Source organism: Furipterus horrens, unplaced genomic scaffold (assembly GCF_987537825.1).
Source record: "Furipterus horrens unplaced genomic scaffold, mFurHor1.1.pri manual_scaffold_6, whole genome shotgun sequence".
Taxonomy (NCBI): Eukaryota; Metazoa; Chordata; class Mammalia; order Chiroptera; family Furipteridae; genus Furipterus; species Furipterus horrens.
The window spans coordinates 53,721,338-53,740,360 of record NW_028327176.1 but is presented as its reverse complement, the minus strand read 5'-3'; the positions used below and the strand labels follow the sequence as shown (position 1 = coordinate 53,740,360).

The 19,023-nt window shown below is 49.3% G+C and overlaps 1 protein-coding gene across 4 annotated transcripts in view; it reads left to right on the top strand.

Moving 5' to 3' along the window:
- SFXN5 (sideroflexin 5) overlaps positions 1-19,023 on the top strand; it is a 102,096-nt gene that overhangs the window by 64,999 nt on the left and 18,074 nt on the right. For 3 of the 4 annotated variants that reach the window (XM_090281515.1, XM_090281517.1, XM_090281516.1), the window contains exons 11-12: positions 11,088-11,203; positions 13,214-13,299. In XM_090281515.1, coding sequence (XP_090137641.1) covers positions 11,088-11,203; positions 13,214-13,299 — 202 coding nt within the window. The remainder of the gene's footprint in view (positions 1-11,087; positions 11,204-13,213; positions 13,300-19,023) is intronic. The other variant, XM_090281519.1, reaches the window with a different exon arrangement.

Below are 19,023 nucleotides of genomic sequence, written 5' to 3'. Positions count from 1 at the left end.
TGGGTGGGGGCTGGGAGGAGTGGCCAGCACAAGGGAGTTCAGGTCCCTGGTGCCATGATGGCCTGAGCACAGGTGAGAGGAGTAGACACACCTTTTCAGGAATGGGCGGGGCCAGGAGCTGAGAGGTGGGGACCTCAGGTGTCATGTGGCAAGCAGAGTTGTGTACCCAGGCTGTGTGTGTGTAGGGGGCAGGGCAGGAAGCTCTCAAGGTCACCCCTATGCTGCCTGGTTGAATCCACGCTGAACAGGGGACAAGCAGTGTGGGGTGCTCATAAGACCCATGTGTGGTCTCTGAGCTCCTAGTGGGGGATGCCTGATCCTCAGCACCAGCCAGCCAACTACTTGTCCAGGGAACAATCTTCCTGCGTGGACCGGAAATGCCGGCCTCATCATCCCTTTGCTGGGAATGACTTTTTCCTGTGCTGTCTATGGCAGTCCCTTATGTTAAATGTCACAGCTTATTTCATCGCCATGAAAAAAAAAGCTCTGTATTCACCAATGAGTCCATTCTTCAGGATGTCTGGGCAGCCTTTGGGCAAAGGTCTTCTGATCGTGCACACCAGTGTGCCCCACATCTGTCCCCCATCTCATGTTCCTTTGGCCCCCAGGCCACCGAGGCCTTAGTGTCCTTGATTCCCCCATCCTCTTCACTGCTCCTGCTTGGTGCTCAATCCACCCTGCTTGTCTCATCCATAATTGGCCATGGCAGTGTGCCTGGATCCCAAGGTGCAGTCCCAGGCCTGCTCCCCCGCATCCTTCCTCCCCTGTGATTAGGGAACAGCAGGGTGCACCACTGTCAGCTGGTCCTGGGCCTCATGACTTACGCTCCCTCCGCCCACATCAAGGCTCCTCTGGAGACCTGTGAGTCCTTTTCTCGGCCTCGCCACTGGGCTTGCCCCTGGTCATACCCCATCGTAGAGGGGGCGAATCTTGTGACCTCTCTGCCTAGGCCCCAGGCCTTTGCACATGGCCCTTCTTCCCTGGAGTCCCCACGCTTCCCCACTGCCTCAGCCTCGCCTTCTGCCTTCCCATGGCTGCAGGCCTTTGTTTCTCGGCTCAGACACTACCTCTTCCAAGAAGCACCCCCCTGGTAACCCCAGTCGAGGTTAGACCACAGCACCCTGTGAGGGCCGGTGTCTGTCCCAGAACTGCCAGTCTTTGTTCCCAAGTCTGCCTTCCTCATCAGACTATGAGCTCCCCGAGGACCTCCTTCGGTACCAGCCCCCAGGCCTCCCGTGTGCCTGGCACACAGGCGGTGCTCCGTGTTTGTTCAGTGATCAACTGAGTGCTTTGGTAGAAAAGGTTTGAAATTGGACACCCATAGTGGAACTCTACCCTGACATTGGTGACCGAATTCTGTAGCTGCCTGGACATATATTCTGGTTTTTTTTTTTTTAATTGTTTTTTGAATGTTCTGTTTTCTTATATGTTTTCCTCATCACTATAACCCACCTTTCCGTAGGCAGGCTGGGGTGGATGACCCATGAATTCACCACTTACCAGGTCACCCTGGGCATGTCGGATTTGGAGGGCTGGGCGGGCTGGGCTAGGCTGGTTGCCAGGATTGAGACAGCCCCAGAACTGGCATTGGCCCTCAGTGTGTGTCAGGCCCCAGGAGGACATGGCAGTGGGGCCAAGTCAGCTAAAGGGAAGTCTCAGCGGTGTGTCCCAGGTCTCTGTCTTCAGTTGCCCCCTTCAGTTATTTATATAACTGCTTCATCAGAGGAAGCCTGTGGGTCCTACACAAGAAACAGCGGTGACAACTTGGCAGTGATTATGAGTTCATGGACAAGAGAACCAGGATCCAAAAGGCCTCACAAGGTTTGATGTAAGGCTTGCTGTTGAAAAAAATGCAGTTGCAGAAGTATAGAGGTGCCGAGACCTGACTTGGCCGGAGTACTTGGGATAAAGACCGAAGAACTTCACAGGCTGTATGCTCAGAATAGGTCTACAGTGTGGCTCTGGGGAGGCTCACTCAGACTTCAGCTGTATTACTAGAGATAGCGTGCCCAGAACAAAGGAGCCTGTTTAGTTCTGAACTTCACATATCCAGAGTAGCACTGGTGAGTGGGAGCCCAACAAGAGTAGCAAGATCTTCTGAAAACCTGGAAGGAGCTGCCTGAGTCCTCAGTTAGGCAGGTGTCTGAGTATGTATCAGCCTGGCCCAGAAAGCTGTGAGGGACACTCATGTTTGACCAAGTTACATAATTTCTGGGCAGCTGGCTCAGGACCTGGCATACAATATGTGCTCAGTGAATACTTATGGATGGCCTTCCAATTCAGAGATTTTGTAATTCCTGAAATCACAGGGGAGAGAAGTACAGAGACAGAGAAGGTGAGGAAGCACAAGGCAGGGAGGAGGTGTTGGAAATTAGGGAGAAGCAGGGGGCCTGGTTGCAGAGGGGAGAGGAGAGGAGATGAGAGGGCACATTGGGGTCTTGGGTATTAGCTTAGAGTTCAAGCTTGATCTTACGGTAAATGGAGAACCACCAAAGAATCTCAAGCTAGGGAATGGCTGTGATAAAGGGGGAGCTTTCCAGAAGATTAATATCTTAGCGGGAATCTCTTAAGATGTTGAACTTCAGAGTCAGCCTACACCTAAATTTACAGGCTGATTTTTCAATCCGGAAATTCCCAGTCCAGAAATTCCCAGTCCTGAGTTTGTGACACTTCAGTATGAGATGTGAAACTCTTCAAATTCTCCAACTATTAAAAAAAAAAAAAAAAATCTGTGCCATGTAGCACTGCCTCTGAAGCAGAATAATGGAGAATATCATGAAATTAAGCAAGTATGAGGGTATGCATCTTTATGGATAATTGCATTCATGTGTGATTCAAGAATTTGTGTGTGTGTGTGTGTGTGTGTGTGTGTGTGTGTGTGTGTTTAAGGTGGCGATGGACATATATCTGCTTGCAAATCCACAGATCATGTCTCACAGGGACCTGAGAAGCTGGGTACAGTGATTGCCTCTGGGGAGGCGGGTAAAGCTGAGGGTCAGGGGTTGGATGGAGACTTACTTTTTATTACTTAGACTTGTATATGATTTGAACTGTTTACTGTGTTCATGTGTTACCTACAAAACAGGAGAGTGAACAAGAGAAAGAGAGAGGAGAAAGTGCAACAGGAGCACTTGGTCCAATGTCAGTCTGGAGCCAAGTTCAACTCTCCTGGTTGCTATTAGGGTTTTCTTTTTTAAAACAAAAATAGTTCTACTTTTTCCTGATTAATACACAATTGCTATATAAAGTTAAACAATCCTATTTCTCTCCCCAGAAATAAGTTTGGTATATGTCCCTCCGAATTCCAGTGAACATCTAGAAGTATAGGCTCTCTGCCTATCTATAATGTCTCTATAATACATATATTTAATACAAATGAGACTCTTCTGTGTAGACTGTCCTATAGACTTCTTTTTAACCTCACGATAAGTTTTGGATGTCTTTCCATGGCAGTCATAAAAATATGTTTTAGCAGCCACAGTAATTTGTTCTGTGGCTTTTAAAAATATATGAAATATTATTTCAGACATATGAAATATTATAGGAAAGAGAGAAACAAAATATTAGATGCTCCTAAAGCCTTCATTTTTTAAATTCTGGTTTCTTCTTTCTCTCCCAGGGGCAGGCTGTTAGCTTGCATTCTCCCCACTTTTATATTATATCATATGTGCATGTATGATAAATCAGAAATTGTATTGTTTATGTGTTTCTAAGTTTACATTAACTGTCATACTGTACATGTCCTTTTAAAGCTTACTTTTTATTGTGGTTTAGAGGTTTATCCATGTTAATACATAGACATTCATTTCAGCTGCTAGAGGCATTCCACAATATGACTATTCCACAGCTGATTCACTGGGCACACTTAGGTTGTTCCAGTTCCTTATTGCTATACATAGTGCTGCACTAACTACCTGTGTGTGTGTCTGTGTGCACACCTGGAGGAGCATCTTCTCCAAGGCAGAGGGTTTCAAACGACCACCTGGGGAGATTTTTTTTTAAATGCTGAGATCTGGGGGTTAGATTTGGTTTTAGTTGTGCAGCCAGTGTTGAGAATCACCCACTAGCATCTGCACCTAGAAATGGAATGACCACATCAGAGGGCATGTGTACCTGAGTGTTAGTGCATATACTGCCCAGTGAGCATGCTGGCTTTTACTCTACCTGCAAGGTTCATCTTCTCCAACATTTGGTATTATCAATCTTTTAAAAATTTCATGCACATGAAATGGTTCTTTTCTCATTTTAATGTGCCTTTTTCCAATTTCCAGTATGGCTGAAAATATTTTCTTACTTGTTTTAGGCATCTAGGTTTCCAGATAGGAGGGAGTGAGGGAGGTGAGAGAGAGAAGAGAGAGAGAGGAAGAGAGATGAGGAGATTCCAATTTTATACCACATGCAAAAATAAATTTCAGATAAAGACCGAAATGTGAAAAGTAAAATGTTACAGGTTCTAGAAGAAAATATAGATGAATATTTGAGTAGGGGTAGAGCTTCTTGGAGCCACCTTAAAAAGTATGTATCAGAGAAGTAAGGATTGCTTATTTGACTACATATTAAACTATGACATAGGACACCATTAACAAAGTGAGAAAACAAGCCACACTATATGTAAACCATTTAACCAATGAGGATTAATATTAAAAACACAGAAACAACTTCTGTAGATTGATTTTTTTCTTAGATTCAAAAATCTCTTTTGACTATTAGTAAGATTGCTTAACATTTCTTTTATGAATTCCTACTCAAATACTTTTCAGTAATTTTTATCACTATATCTTTTTCTTAATAATTGTTAAAGCTCTTTATACATTTTTATGGATTTTTTGGCTTAAAGTAACAGAAACCCTCACTCAAACTGGTTTAAATACTATGTAAAGGAATTTATTTGTTTGTTTATTTATTTATTTATTTATTTTTGCTTAATCCCTTCACCTTTTTCACCCAGTCCCCAACCCCTCCCCTCTGCAGCTGTTAGTCGGTCTCTGTATCTATGAGTCTGCTTCTGTTTTGTTTTTTAGTTCAGTTTGTTCATTAGGTTCCACATATAAGTGAAATCATATGGTACTTATCTTTCTCTGACTGGCTTATTTCACTTAGCATAATGCTCTTCAGGTCCATCCATGCTGTCACAAAGGGTAAGATTCCCTTCTTTTTTTTTTTAAGGCCGAGTGGTATTTCATTGTGTAAATATATCACAGCTATTGTTTATCCACTCATACTAATGAGCACTTGGGCTGCGAATCTTGGCTATTGTAAATAACACTGCAATGAACATAGGGGTGCATATATTCTTTCAAAGTAGTGTTTTCATGTTTCTTCAGATGTATTCCCAAAAGTGGAATTGCTGGGTCAAGAGGCAGTTCCATTTAAAATTTTTTGAAGTATCTCCATACTACTTTCCACAGTGGCTACACCAGTCTGCATTCCCTCCAACAGTGCAAAATGGTTCCCTTTTCTCCACATCCTCGACAGCACTTGTTATTTGTTGATTTATTGATGAGTTATTGTGACTATCTCATTGTGATTTTAATTTACATTTCTCTGATGATTAGTAACACTGAGCATCTGTATAAAGGAATTTATTATTTTATAAAGGTTGAGTCCCAGGTGAAGCATCCAGGGCCCTTCCTTCCACCTCTCTGTCAGGGGCTTCATTTTCAGGGTAGCTGCCTTCACAGTCCTATGTTGGCATCAGCAATTCAAAGGTCTCACCACCGCCTGGAAGACATGAGGCACACCCTGCTACCTCTTCTTAAATAAGAAGAGACTTTTCCCAGGAGTCCCCTGCAGACATCCCTCATTAGCTAGGATCAATCACATGTCCCTTCCTAAACCAATCACTAGCAAGGAAGGGGTTATTACAATTAGTTTAGACTAATCTTTTGGGTAGAATAGCTGTTGAGTCAGTCACCATGACCCTCCATAAATTAATCTTAGTAGCTGTTTGTTACATATAATAAATATATTTTCCCAGTTTCCCATTTCTTATAATATACTTCATAAATAGAGATATTGAATGCCACATTTCTTTATTCTAAGATGCCTCTTTTATAAGAGGCATTACTATAATAGCCATTCAGAAGAAAAGAGGACTATATTTCGTGTTCATTTGAAGGAATAAATAAGCATTCACTACACATTCAATCCAACTCCCTTTCTTCAACACCACAGAGTTTGAGTCTCAGCCTTCTTCACATTTTCCAATTCTCTTCTAGACATTGGTGAACAGCATCATGACTACCACTGTTTTTTGTAATCCCCACCTCTAATCTTGAGCTTTTCAGCCTCTTTTAAAACTGACAATATAATTTCAAAGCATACAAAAGAATATTGGGAATTTTTTGTCTGCAGTTCCTATTTGATTATAGTGGTAGTTTTATTTTTTTTTCCCTTTACTTGCAGGAAAAAATATTCTTGAAGTTAATCAGCTGCTTTAGGTAGTTTCTGACACATAGACACCTCAGCATAGGATCCACCAGTCCCCATTGGCTTTTAATGATTTATGATCTACTTTAATTTTTAAACGAGTAAAGCCTGATTATATTCTCATTGTAAAAATGCAAATAATATAGAACAATTTAGTGTAAAAAGTGGAAGTCCTTCAGCTCCCCCACCCCCCAATTCATAAATTTAGTTTTCTTCCCCAAGATCACTCTGTGCGGTGGGTGGCTTCCAAAGCTTTACTTGTGGATTTATGTGCACACAGATGTGTGTATACCAATTACGAGGTTTTACATTCAGTAAACCATTCTGTACATACTCAGTAGCCCTTTTCATATAAGTTTGTTTTGGAGAGCTTCCCATGTAAATTCCGTAAATGGTGGACATTTAGGTTGTTTCTAATTATTTGCTCTTACAAACAGCGCTATAATTAACATCCTTGTAAATGTCTCTTTGTACATATGGGCAAGCATTTCTTTAGGGTAGCTATCTATGGTTTGGCAATTTCTGCCGCCTTTAATTGCATTGCCTGGTATCTGGCAGACGATCTTCCGCATGTACAATAACTTTTCATGCCTGTGCTCCATTATAGTGTGTAAGTTTTAAAAAGAAGTCCTAGGCGACAATTAGGAATCTAAGTTTAAGTTCAAATTCTGTGGATTGCTGTGAGCAACTGAAGTGGCACTTGAATGAACATCTATACACATGGCTAAGTTCATCCATGCACAAGCAGTTGTGGGGAGCAGATAAGCTCCCCCTCCCCCAAACACCCATTGTAAGGCACATTATGATTTTGAAAACATTAAAGTGTGAGAAAATGCATCTTAGAATAGAGGGGTTATGGTGTTTTATTTTCCTTAAATGAATAGCCTATTGCTTCACCTGCATATTTGAAGCGTCCTTTTCCTGCAAGTTGATACAATTGCTTGACCACAAACTCATTTCCCCCATAGGTGGGTGTGTCTCTGGACTCTAAATCTCTGTGTTCCTATGTGTCTGTGCTAGTTCAAGGAGCAAGCTCTCTGGTAGTCTTACTCTTGAGAACTTTCTTGCACATTTATTTTCTGTCGACTGCAGGGCACTTTTTCACCCAGGCCACTTCACTAGCTGTTCACGACTGGCATGATTTTGCATCAGTGATGGGTCTGATGTGAGAATATCTGCAGCAGTCAAGACCATATTTTCCTTGGGACTTGACCGAGCTTGCCATCAGCATGGAGCAATCTCTCTCTCTCATTCTCTCTCTCATCCCTTTATATCTCCCAGCATCACTGCTCCAACATGCCTGAGTCTTGAATGGTGTCAATCTGAGTTGAAAATGTGCCAGCTTTCTTAACATTATCACTAACAGACGGCTTAATTAACCTGCTGATACTGTCAATAGTAGATCTTGCTGATGTGCTAGAAAGGAGACCTGTGTGGCCCGTGGTTGGTGTCTTTCTCTCTTCTCTCCTCTCTCTCTCTCTCTCTCACCCTCTCTCTCACCACCCCCCATCTCTGTCATTTGCTTAGTCCCTTAGTGTCCATGACTCAAGAACTGGACTTGCCAAGGATGGGATGGTGGGACCAGACAGGGCTTGAAAGGAATATGGCAGGAGTGAATGTTCTGGATGAGATCATGGAAGTGAAATGACTGAAACTGGCCAGCAATCTCACCGCTCAAAGACAGGGATGGCAAGTAACCTGTGCATATAGCAGGTGCCCTGTAAATGGACACCCAGTATACGCAGTCACCAGAAGAGATCACAGGGCATGTGCCATTTGAGTGGGCAGTAAGAATGGGGGTGTGCCAAGGGATGAGCTTGGGGGTTGCTGTCATTTTGAGGTGGCTTTTAGGGGTTTCTGTCTTTTTTCCATCCAGGCACCTTAGATGAGAGGGCAGCTTTGTCATTCCAAGGTGTCCTGGAGGGCTGTCTGAAGGGAGGGAGGTGTGGTTTTCACTTCCTTTCATACTCAATCTTTTGTATCAAGCCATTTTGTGTTTGAACCAGAGTCTTGCTCTGTTCTGGTGTGGCTGCACTGCATATTTGAAAATTGTGGTGAGCAAGCAAGAGCCTAGGGCTGGTCGACCATCACCTCCAAATCCACACTGTCTCTTCTCTTTGTCTGTCTGTGTCTTACACAGACATGCATGCACACGCACACAATTGGGGCTACAGATATCTCGGCCATTCCTGGCTTCCCTCAACCTGGCATGAGCACTGGTTCAGAGGCTGTAAGCCCAGAGACCCCATGGAGGTGCCTCATGCAGCCCCTCCTTTCACACCCAGGAAAGTGGGGAAGGAAGTCGAGTTTGCAGAGTGATCTGGCGACTCCTGACTTAAAGCAGATGCTCGTCCCCTGGACCACATTCCTGTAGCCTTTCTTTCCTAGAATGATGGTTGGTGGTACAGTGGTGGAAGCTGCTCTTGGAGTGCAGAGACTGATGCCTTTTAGAGAAGAAACCCCCAATATCCTATCCAATGGTTTTGCTGGGTCTCCTGGGGACAGCTGGCCTGGCAGCCCAAGGGGTAGAGGATGTAGCATTCCTGCAGCCACTAACAAGCATGTCACTAACATAAGCCAGGAACCCCCCTTCCCAAGGGGCCATTTCTGGTCCTGAGCCCTGGGTGAGGGTAGGGAGGACTGGGGCTGGAAGGAGCTCTCCTCCGAGAGTGAGGAGGAGGAGATTTGGTGCCAGGGTTAGGACCCAGGCCCAGCTGGCCCATATCCGGAGCTCTCAACCTCTCTTCCTTGACCAAGATTCGCTTGCCTAATTCTGACAGTGTAGATGTGTGTAACACAGGGTTTTTCAACATCTGCATCACTGCCATTCTGAGCTGGATCACTCTTTGTTACAGGGGCTGTCCTGTGCACTGTAGGAGGTTTAGCAGCATCTCTGGTCTCTAGATGTCTGTAGCAACCCCCACACAAGATTATGATCATCAAAAAGGTCTCCAAACGTTGCCAGATGTTGCACAGAAGCACCCCTGGTTGAGAGCCACTGTATAAAAGAGGTGTGCGTGCCTGCTGTGTGGCCAGGAGTAGCCGAACGCAGGGGAGGCCGGCCCATGGTTACCACTGCAGCGAAGTGTCTTGTGGAAACATGAGAACTACCCAAAGATAGCATATGTGCTGCAAATATATTTAAAAACTGTATTTGGTCCCCTCATTTTCTCTCCAAAGACTACAGAGCCTCTTGGTCTTCCCCTCTGTTTATTCCATCTCCCCACTTTATTGAAAAAGGAGACTGAGACTCAGAGACCTCCAGGGTCTCAAGGCACCCCTCACCTGCAGAACCCCAGTGCCCAGCTGCAAGCACCCCGAACCCCTCTGCTCCCCAGCCTTGGCTCAGGCACCAGGAGCATCTGTGGTCCTCCTCCCACTCCACCTGCCTACTAGGCCCTGCCACCCTCCAGCTCCCCAAACCCTGGTGCCCGCCCCCCCCCAACTGGAGGGAGTGGGGAAGCAGCAGGTGTTGATGCTAATCAGCGTTCACAGCCCAGAACTGCAGTCGCTCCGAGGCTCACACACTCCCCAAAATTAAACACTCATTATACAAAATTAATTGACATTAATTAGCAAAAATTAAAACTTTAAACACAGCAAGGCGCTTTGGGGGGTGGAGTGAAGCAGGCAGGCTCCACATTTGTTACCCCCCATTCCCCACCCGCCCATCACCCCAAGTTCCCTCGCTTCCCTCCTGGAGCAGGGTCTGAGAAGTTCAGGCAAGGTCAGGGCCCACAGCCAGCCTAGGGCCCGGGCCCAGCGAGATGAGTCCCAGCTGAGGGGAGCCTAAAGAGGACCCCAAATTCTGGCATCTAGTGTTTAACTAAGGAGACAGGAATCCTCCCCTCAGCCCAGGTCCCCATGATTTCAGCTGAGATGGGTGTGCATGGCCGAAGGAGGAAACCTACCCATGTGAAGCAAGAATGTGGAAGATATTCCTGTGGCTTTGCTTGACCCCCCACCCCCTCTTTCCCATCTCCTGGGTATCCAAAGGATCAGGCTCCGTGGCCTTTCAGTGGTGCCCCACTTTGCTATGTGACCTCAGATATACCACCCCCTACACCCACCCTGAGCCTCAATTTTCCATCCATATGATGAGGGGGTGGTGCTGGGTGAACACCGAGGTTCTGCCTGCTCTGGCACCTGCTGTCAGGAAGCAAATCTCTGGGAACTTGATTCACTCTGAGGAGCAAGGGGCTGAATGTGGGGGGCTGCCATTTCAAGAGGATACACAGAAAGGCAGCCCCAGGGACTGAGTTGCTGATGGTGGAGCATCAGGCACCAGTGAGGGCTGCGTCTTCAGGCCAGAGAGCCTCCCCAGATGGGCATCCATTTGGTCTGCCTGCGGAGGCCAGGCTTCTTGACAAGTGATCAGGCTCTCTGAGCCCTGAACCATTTCCTGTTCCTCCCTAGCACTGGTTGTTTTCCAACTCTGTCCCCCAGGTTCTCACAGGCCCCCAAATCCCTCACCAGGCTGACAGGCACCACATCCACACTTTTGTCCACTACGTTTGAATACAAGCCTGGAATCCATTCAGAGCTTTGTGGCTTGGGCTAGGGAGGCTTGGATGAGGGTGGAGCCCAGTGGTTTTCTCTACCAGGTGGAATGCCATCCTCCCCCTTCACTGCAGCTCCCTGTTCCCCTCTCTCTCCAGCCAGCGCCAATATCTGTAACGTGGTCCTGATGCGGTATGGGGAGCTGGAAGAAGGGATCGATGTCCTGGATGGTGATGGCAACCTCGTGGGCTCCTCCAAGATTGCAGCCAGACACGTGGGTCCTCCTAGGGCCCAGGGGGCTGGAGCAGGGCAGCAACAGGGAGGCTGTTGGTTTCCCCTAAACGTTTTCATTTCTCAAAGGCTGTGGTCCACAGCACCCTTGCTTTGTCCTCTTAGTTTGTCCCCCTCACCCCACCCCCACCTGCCATCTGTATGAGCCCCAGCCACACCTGTCCCCTGGATATCCCTGTGTCTCTCGAAATGTCCTTTCCTCACCACTGTGAAATGTCCCCATCTCTTGTCCCAGCCCCTCAGGACCCAGCTTCTCTGATCCGTTAATTGATGAGGGCAGAATAGACCCCCAGAACTTTCTCCTCCCTGCATAGGACCTAGGACCCTGCCCCCTGGGCCTTCATATCCTCTTGGGTAAGAAGAGGAAGTGTGGGAACCGTGCTTTGTGGTTCTGTGCTGATACGTGCTCTGTGGGTGACACCTCACCAGTGGGTTAGTGCAGCTGAGGTGTAGGGGTTTCAGGCTTGTGGGAGGCCCTGAGGGTGGCTGGGGAAGAATGTGTTGTTGTGAGAAGGCCCTTCTTCACCTCTGATTTCACCCGCCTCACCCACTCTAGCCATTGGTGGGGTTTTTTGTTTATTTGTTTTTAGTTTTTAATTTCAGTGTGTTTGTACATCTCCCTATACTTTTCAGCCTTCTTCCTAATGGTGATTAGTGGCTTTTCCTGCTCTGGCTTCCAAGTGCTGGGACAGGAGTTCAGCTGTGAGGTAGCAGAGCATTTCCTTCTGCTCCAGACACTGTCCCCCCTCAGCACCCGTGGGAGCCTGAACCTCATCTCTGTCAGTGAGGCCTTCTCCATAAACCTCCTGTATGGGAAGACCCCTCTCCCATTCCGGATCTCTCCTCTCCACTGTCTCAGGGAAAGCGATTGCCCAGCCAAGGCTCTTGTGGGGCAGGGGCTCGGGTTGCCAGTGCCAATGCTGTATCCTCTGCTTCCTGCATGCTGGCTCTGGGCCCGTCACCCCACACCTGTCCAGGAGATTGGAGGCACCCTCTCCTGGGCCTTCCTGAGGCTGACTATGAAAAACCCAAGCTCCTGGGAGAAATTTTCAGTTCTGAGCTCATCATCAAGAGGGATTTGGCCTCAATTTCCTTTCTGATACCAACCTCCCATCCAACCCTATGCTCTTTCTTGACTTGCTGTGAGGAAGGCCGATGGTGTTAGCTCCTCCTCATGGTCCCAGTGGCAGGGAGGCCAAAGCGCTTCAGCAGCCCTGGGTGTTCCTCAGCCTAGTTCTGGCAAGACCCAGGGATCCAGCGCTACGAGTCACTCCTGGAGGGCCGGGAGCCAGTGGAGTTAAAGGAACTCCCCACAATGACCATCAGCATGCAGATGTGCCACTGAGCTGTGTCCTGACCATGCTCCCCTGCCCAGGAATCCCAAGAGTCCCCAGAGCAAGGCCCCAAGCAGAGCCCACTCAGAGACCTAGCAGACACTTAGCAAAAACATCTCCCCCTTACAAAGCCAACCTCTGGTCCCTAGGAAAGGCTCATGGAGATGCAAGCACTTTAGAATCTTTGTCTTTGAGGGATGTGGAAAAAAAGTAAACCCCAGCATCCCTGCCCTCCCTTAGCAGTGGAGGCTCCCTGGGCGCAGCAGGCCCAGCTATTCGTTCTGGTCCTTCCAGTACCTGCTTTGTTTACATAGACTCAAGTCCTCCATACGCCTCCTCCCCAGCCCCTGCACCCACCGCCCACCCAAGGCACCTCCCTGGGCACAGGCCCCTTCCTGGGGCTGATTCCGTGTTGCCACCCTCCCTGACATGTGGCAGGTGACTGGGATCTGCTCTTCAAATGTGTGTGGTGAGAAGACAGGGTGACTTCTCTGTTGTTTGGAATATGGCTTCATGAGCAACTCCATGAATTACTCCACTCGGCCAGATGTACTTGGCAGTGATATGCCTACCTAGGGCTTCTGGGGTGGGATTTGCTGCCATGCGGCTGTCCCCTACCCTGGGGGCCCCACTCACCACAGCCTGTGCTTGCCCTGCAGGCCCTGCTGGAGACGGCGCTGACGCGTGTGGTCCTCCCCATGCCCATCCTGGTGCTCCCTCCAATCGTCATGTCCATGCTGGAGAAGTGAGTTGGGGCGTGCAGGACAGTGGGGCCACCATGGGGAGGAAGGAGGAGGGAGGGGATCAGCTGGCCCAGGGCAAGGGCTCGGGGGCAGCTGGTAGCCTGCCAGGTTTGTTCAGCCTCTCCCAGGCAGTGCTACTGGGATCTGTGGGAATGTATGACTTTTACTGTGCAGGCCCCTGGGCTGGTGCCGGGAAGGCTGGCCCTGTGCGAGGAACTGGAGATTTGGGGCGGGGTGGTCTGTGTGCATGTGTGTGTGCACAAGTGCATGCCTGTGCATATGTGCCCTGCTGGTGCCCAGTGCAGAACCATTGTACAGAGTCTGAGGACTGGTAGGAAGACTACATTAGGAGCCAGCACCACTTCTGTCAGGCAGCTACCATGAGGCAAGTCACTTTCTCACTGAGTCTCAATGTCTCCATTTATGAACCACGAATAGTGGCAGCCTCCCTGCCTCCCTCAGAGGAAAATTCTGAGAACACACACTTGTCATGACGATAAAGAAATAAGGGAAGACAATAATAAAAACAACAATAGAGTGATTCTATTAAGTAACGAGTGTGAAATTGAGTTGTGCAGACTGAACTGCTCCTAGAAGGAGAATCTTGGCAGGGAGGGAAGGAGGGACCAGGGCCCATGTCATCTAGTTTGGGCAGGCCCTGAGGGTTAGGGCAAGTCCTGGAGGGAGGGCATGGCAAGGGTCTCTTGAGGGCAACAAGATGAATAAAAGCTTCAAGGAGCAGGTACAAATGCGGAGGTATTGCTATCTCCCTCCTGGGGGCCTAGCCTGGGAGGGAGTCCCTCAACACATTTGGGCTTGGGGGCATATAGGATAAGGACAGAGTTGGGGGCACTCAATCTGGGGTTCTGGGACAGAGTGTTCTCCTCAAGCTGGAGACCTTATTCCCACAATACAAATTATGATAACAGCTAATATTTATTAAGCACTTTACTACATTGCAGTTCTCTCTCAGCCAGGCCTCCACTCAAATTCCACCTCAAAGAGGCCCTCCCTGACTGCCCTGTGGAGACAACAGAGCCCCCTCTCCCCTCACACTGCCTTAGTTTCATCTGTAGTACTTAGTGGTATCTGAGACTCTTCATCTAGTTGTTTATTTTCTGTCTGCTTCACTACAATGTGTGTAGTCTTATGGAGGCAAGTCAATTCCTTTCATTTACTGCCCTGCAAAGCATTTAGCACAGTTCCTAGCACATAGTAGATGCTTAGTAAGTGTTTGTTGAATGAATGAGTGAAATGAATCAATTAACCTTCACAACAGTGCAATGAGTTAAATATGGTACCCGACTTTACAGATAAGGAAAGAAAGGCAAAGGTTTTATCACCTGCTTACAGTCATACACTAGGTAATGGCAGAGCCGGGAGTAGCGCAGGAATGTGGCTACAAGCTGTGCTCTTCCTCCAGCAGGGGCTGCCTGTTGGGTCTTCAGATCCTATCACTTGATCAGCATATCTTTGGGTCCTGCCCTGCATGGAGACTGGGGAAGAGCGGATATTTGGGCCTGACCTCAGAAAGCCTATATTAGGATAAGGGAGAGGGCATGATGCACACACAAGTCAGCTGCAGGTGGGATGAGGCGGTGTTTGCGCAGGACCAAGGTGCCCTTGAGGGGAGGGAGCACTAAGGGCCCAGAAGCAAGGAGGGCTGTTCCAGAGGAAAGGGGCTGGGGTTGACTATGAGAGCAAAATAGGATTTTGGCAGAAGGGAGGGCTTTCTGGGCATCGTGTGCGCCTGCTGTGTGGACATCAAGGAGTCCAGCCTGACAGAAGCCAAGTGTGCTCTTTGGGGCTAGCTGGTGAGGGCCCTCTGTCCAGCAGAGGAGATGATCCCTCCGTCACCCTAAAAGAGGGAGGAAGTGAAGGGTGGGGTACCTGACCAGGGGCGTAGTGTGTCGAGCGTTGGGATATAAGAAAATTAATCTCATATGGATGTTGCAACACTAAATAGATCCTGGGAGAACAACTGCTTTTGCACCCTGGACTCTTGTATAGGTTGCTGCCTCATGAAGTGAGGCTGTTCCCAAATAAGAGCCACTGCAGGTACACAGCAGGACACCATGAGACAAGTGAAGGAGGGATGGCTTCTGTCTCCTAGGCTGCTGAATCCTGAGCCCGGAGTTTGCTGGAGGGAAACTGGGTCTCTGATGTCTTCCCCATTGACATCTGAGTGGGGTTTGCAGAAAATGGAGCTCCCCCATTTTTTAAACGATTTTGAGAGGCATGGAGGCAGGGTAGGATGGTTCTAGTTCTGAACCTCCTGGCCTGGGATCTGCTCAGCATTTGGCTGCCGTGAGTCTGGGCTCAGCTCATGTCCAAAGAAGAAGCCCCTTGTGCATGGAAGACAGGTGGGCTTTGTACTTGCTTGGTCCTTCCCTGAAGCCTCTTGAGGGTCCCTGGGAAGAAGAAAGAATCCAGCCTCGGTTCCCCCAGGAATATCAAAATGAAAAAGACCCAGTTTGTGCCCTCCAAGGCTTACAAATTCTCTTCCAGGGGGGAACTGCAAGGCTGGGCAGTGGGAGGGCCAGGGTAGCAGCATTAGCTGAGACTCCTGGTAGCAAAACAAAATCTGGGTTCCTGCTCCACCACTTTGAGGCTAGGCTGGTCCAGGAGATCCCCTCTGCCTCAAGTTTTCCACATGCAGAGGGATGACTCTGCCTGCTTCTCCACTTTGTTCTCTCTGACTTCACATCCAGTGGGCCCTTGGCCCTTTGCAGGGGCCCCACTGGGCACCCCCTAGCCATTCCATGCAGGGGTGCTAGTGGCAGGGCCTGTGCTGTGGAGGCTGGTGGGGGAGGCAGCCACCACCCTCAGGAGCCCTGGTTGGGTGAGGGAGTCAGGGCAGCCAGGGAAAAAAGACAAAAGAACACTTACAAAGCAGCTACTTGCAAATTAATGGAGTGCAAACTCAAACTGCTGCAAGTGCTGAGGGAATGCACAGCGGCCGGAAGACAAGCTGCTGTGCGTGGGGCTGGAACCCAGCTTGCAACACCTCTGGCCTGTTTCTCTCTTTGAGGAGCCCTCAGAGATTCTGACCCCAGGTTTCCTGCTAGGATCAGAGAGGTGGGCTTCAGACTTGTTCAAGTGTCCCTGTCTCTGAGACTGAAAGGAAAAGTGAAGGCAGAAGCAGAGAAGCCTTGGCTCCCAGCTCAGAGCACAGGCTTCCCCCTGAAGGGGTGCCCATTGCCCCGCTAGCTAGCACACATCCTTTCACCCTGCACAGCTTCCCTGTGCTGAGGAGGAAGCTAGTTTTAGACCCCAGGCCAGGAGATCAGCCCCCTTCCCCATTATCTCCCTAACTCAGAGGCAAATGCAGCAGCTCTCTCCCCTACAGCCCTGCATCCCTGGCCTGCGAGTCCAGGCTTCCCCCTCCCGCAGCCCAGGTTTCAGCTGAGTCAGGCCACACCCTCCATGGTGGTTCTGGAGGCCACTCCTGCCTCCCTCATTCCTTGGGATCCGGGTCTTTCCTTTCTCCCAGTCATTTGCACATCTCTCTCCATCTGCATATTTTAACTCCCCCAGCTGCCTTTCCAATCCCTCTCTGCCATCTCCCTCTCCTCCTCCCCTCCCCCTGGCCTGCTGTGTTCGTGCTCCTGCTGCTCTGGGCTAGGGTGTGGAGGCTGTTGTTTGGCTGCAGTCTCGGGCCACCCTCCTCCCTGAATCAGAAGCACAGGCCTGGGACTTCCTGGACCCCTGTGCCAGTGGGGACTTTCACCAGTCACCGCTGAGAGAGAAGCCAAGGGCACAGCCCCAAAAGGAAGGGTTCTGTCTGGTGTCACTGCCAGGAGTTCCCAAAAACTGAGTTCATGGCCTGCCCCCCACTGACTAGCTTCTTTCTCCCCATGGGGCTATGCTTCCAGGGACTTCATACTTTCCTGTCACCTTCCCCCTGCTCAAGCCCCTCAGGGACAGGCCGCTGGGACAGGAGGGCAGCCTGCTTTCCAAAGCCTCTTGAGAGCTAGGGCTCCTGGCCCTGTGTCCCACCTCCTTGTCCTGCTACAGAAGTCGGTCCTCGTTATAAAGGTCTCAGGGTCCATCTCAGCCTTTTTCATGGCCCCTCTATTACTCCCATAGAAGCCCAGGAGGCCTGGGGCTGAGTCCATGGCCAGTGTGAGGCTTACCTGGAGGAGAGGGAGAGGATGGGGCCACTGGACCGATGCCGAGGGGATGGTCAGAGGGGATTGAGCTTGTGAGGCACTTTGTCCTGCAGCTCTTGATGGTCTGGACACTTCCCTCTCCAACCACTCAATTCAGGCTTAACCTAACAGCTGGACAGATCTTAGGATCTGGGCAGGTGGGAAGGGCTAGAGGACAGCCCAGCCACCAGGACCCTCCCTCTTTCTGCACATAATAAGAGCAGTAACAATGCACAGTTACTGAGCACTTACTGTGTCTGGGCCTTTTACTTACATAGAATTTACAAGTAATTGGATCACATTGGTACCTTAGCAGGAACACCTGGGCCAGGATTGCTCAGAAGTGTGGTTTGTTTTAGATTCATGAAGGGTTTGAAATGCAGGTTCCCAGGTGCGGAACCCACTGAATCAGGATCTCTTGTGGAAGAGGCCCTTAGGAGTCTACATTTTTAACCAGCTGCCCAAACACTAACTTTGAGAACTGTTGCTCTCTAATGGCTATCTGTTCAAGGCCAGGTGTCCCTGGGATTCTTGTCCCAGATGTGAAGATAGTGTGGGGTCTGCCTGCGCCCCCACTGAGGCCCTGCCCCGGGAAGGCCTCTCACCTGCCTGTGGCCACCGGCAGCCGGCTCCAGTGGGGCCTAAGCAGGAGCCCCGAATATACCCTCTTCATACCAGAAGCCAGTCAGTCCCATGGAAGCTGGCACAGTGACTGAGGTCACAGTTAGTGCCCACCCAACATCTCCTGGCAAATCATCCAGCCATCCCTCCTGCTGGTGCATCCCACCAAGTACAATGCTCAGTGGTCTTCACTAAAGGGCCTGCTGGATGATACAAAAATGTTAGCCTTTGGTGGACAACACAGTGAAAATATGTCTGCCAGCTGCTATGGCCCCCACTCTGCCTGGTGAGCCCTCTTCATTGTGGAGCTGGGGGGACCCGGGGCCTGGAGGGAGCTTTTCAGTACCCCTTTCCTGCCCCAGAATCCCATCTCTGAAGCTTGTCATGGAGGGTGGGTGCCAGCAGTGACATGCAGGTGGTGAAGGTGGCAAAGGGTCCTGAATGCAGGAGCCAGGAGCAGCACAGGGTGACAGCACTCAAAGGGAGTCAGCAGTCCAGGCAGCAGCCCTGCTGGCCACCTGTAGACTTAGCCTTGGCCTTGGGCAAGTAGTCACTGCCCCTCTGTGTGGCTCTTGGATTGCAGTTGATGAAGTAGTCAATGGGGTATGTTCTATTCCCACACAGAGAAGAGGGTGTATGTATATACACATGTATGTATATATGTGTGTTTTCATGTGCGCATGCATGTGTGTGCATGTGTATGTATGCACCTGTGTGTGTGTGTGGTTTGTTTCCTCCCTTGGACTTGACACCTACTCTGGTGTGTTTGCTATTTCATCATGTGCTACCTTCCAGGAGCGGGGCTGACAGCCTCCTCTGTCATCTCTCCAACATGTGGCATTTTATGCACAGGGCTGGACACACAGCGGGGTATGGGAGGGGCCCCCACAAGTGCTCATTTATGATCTATGGTTGAGAGTTCAACCAGCAATTCCTTCAGGTTAGGGCTTGGGG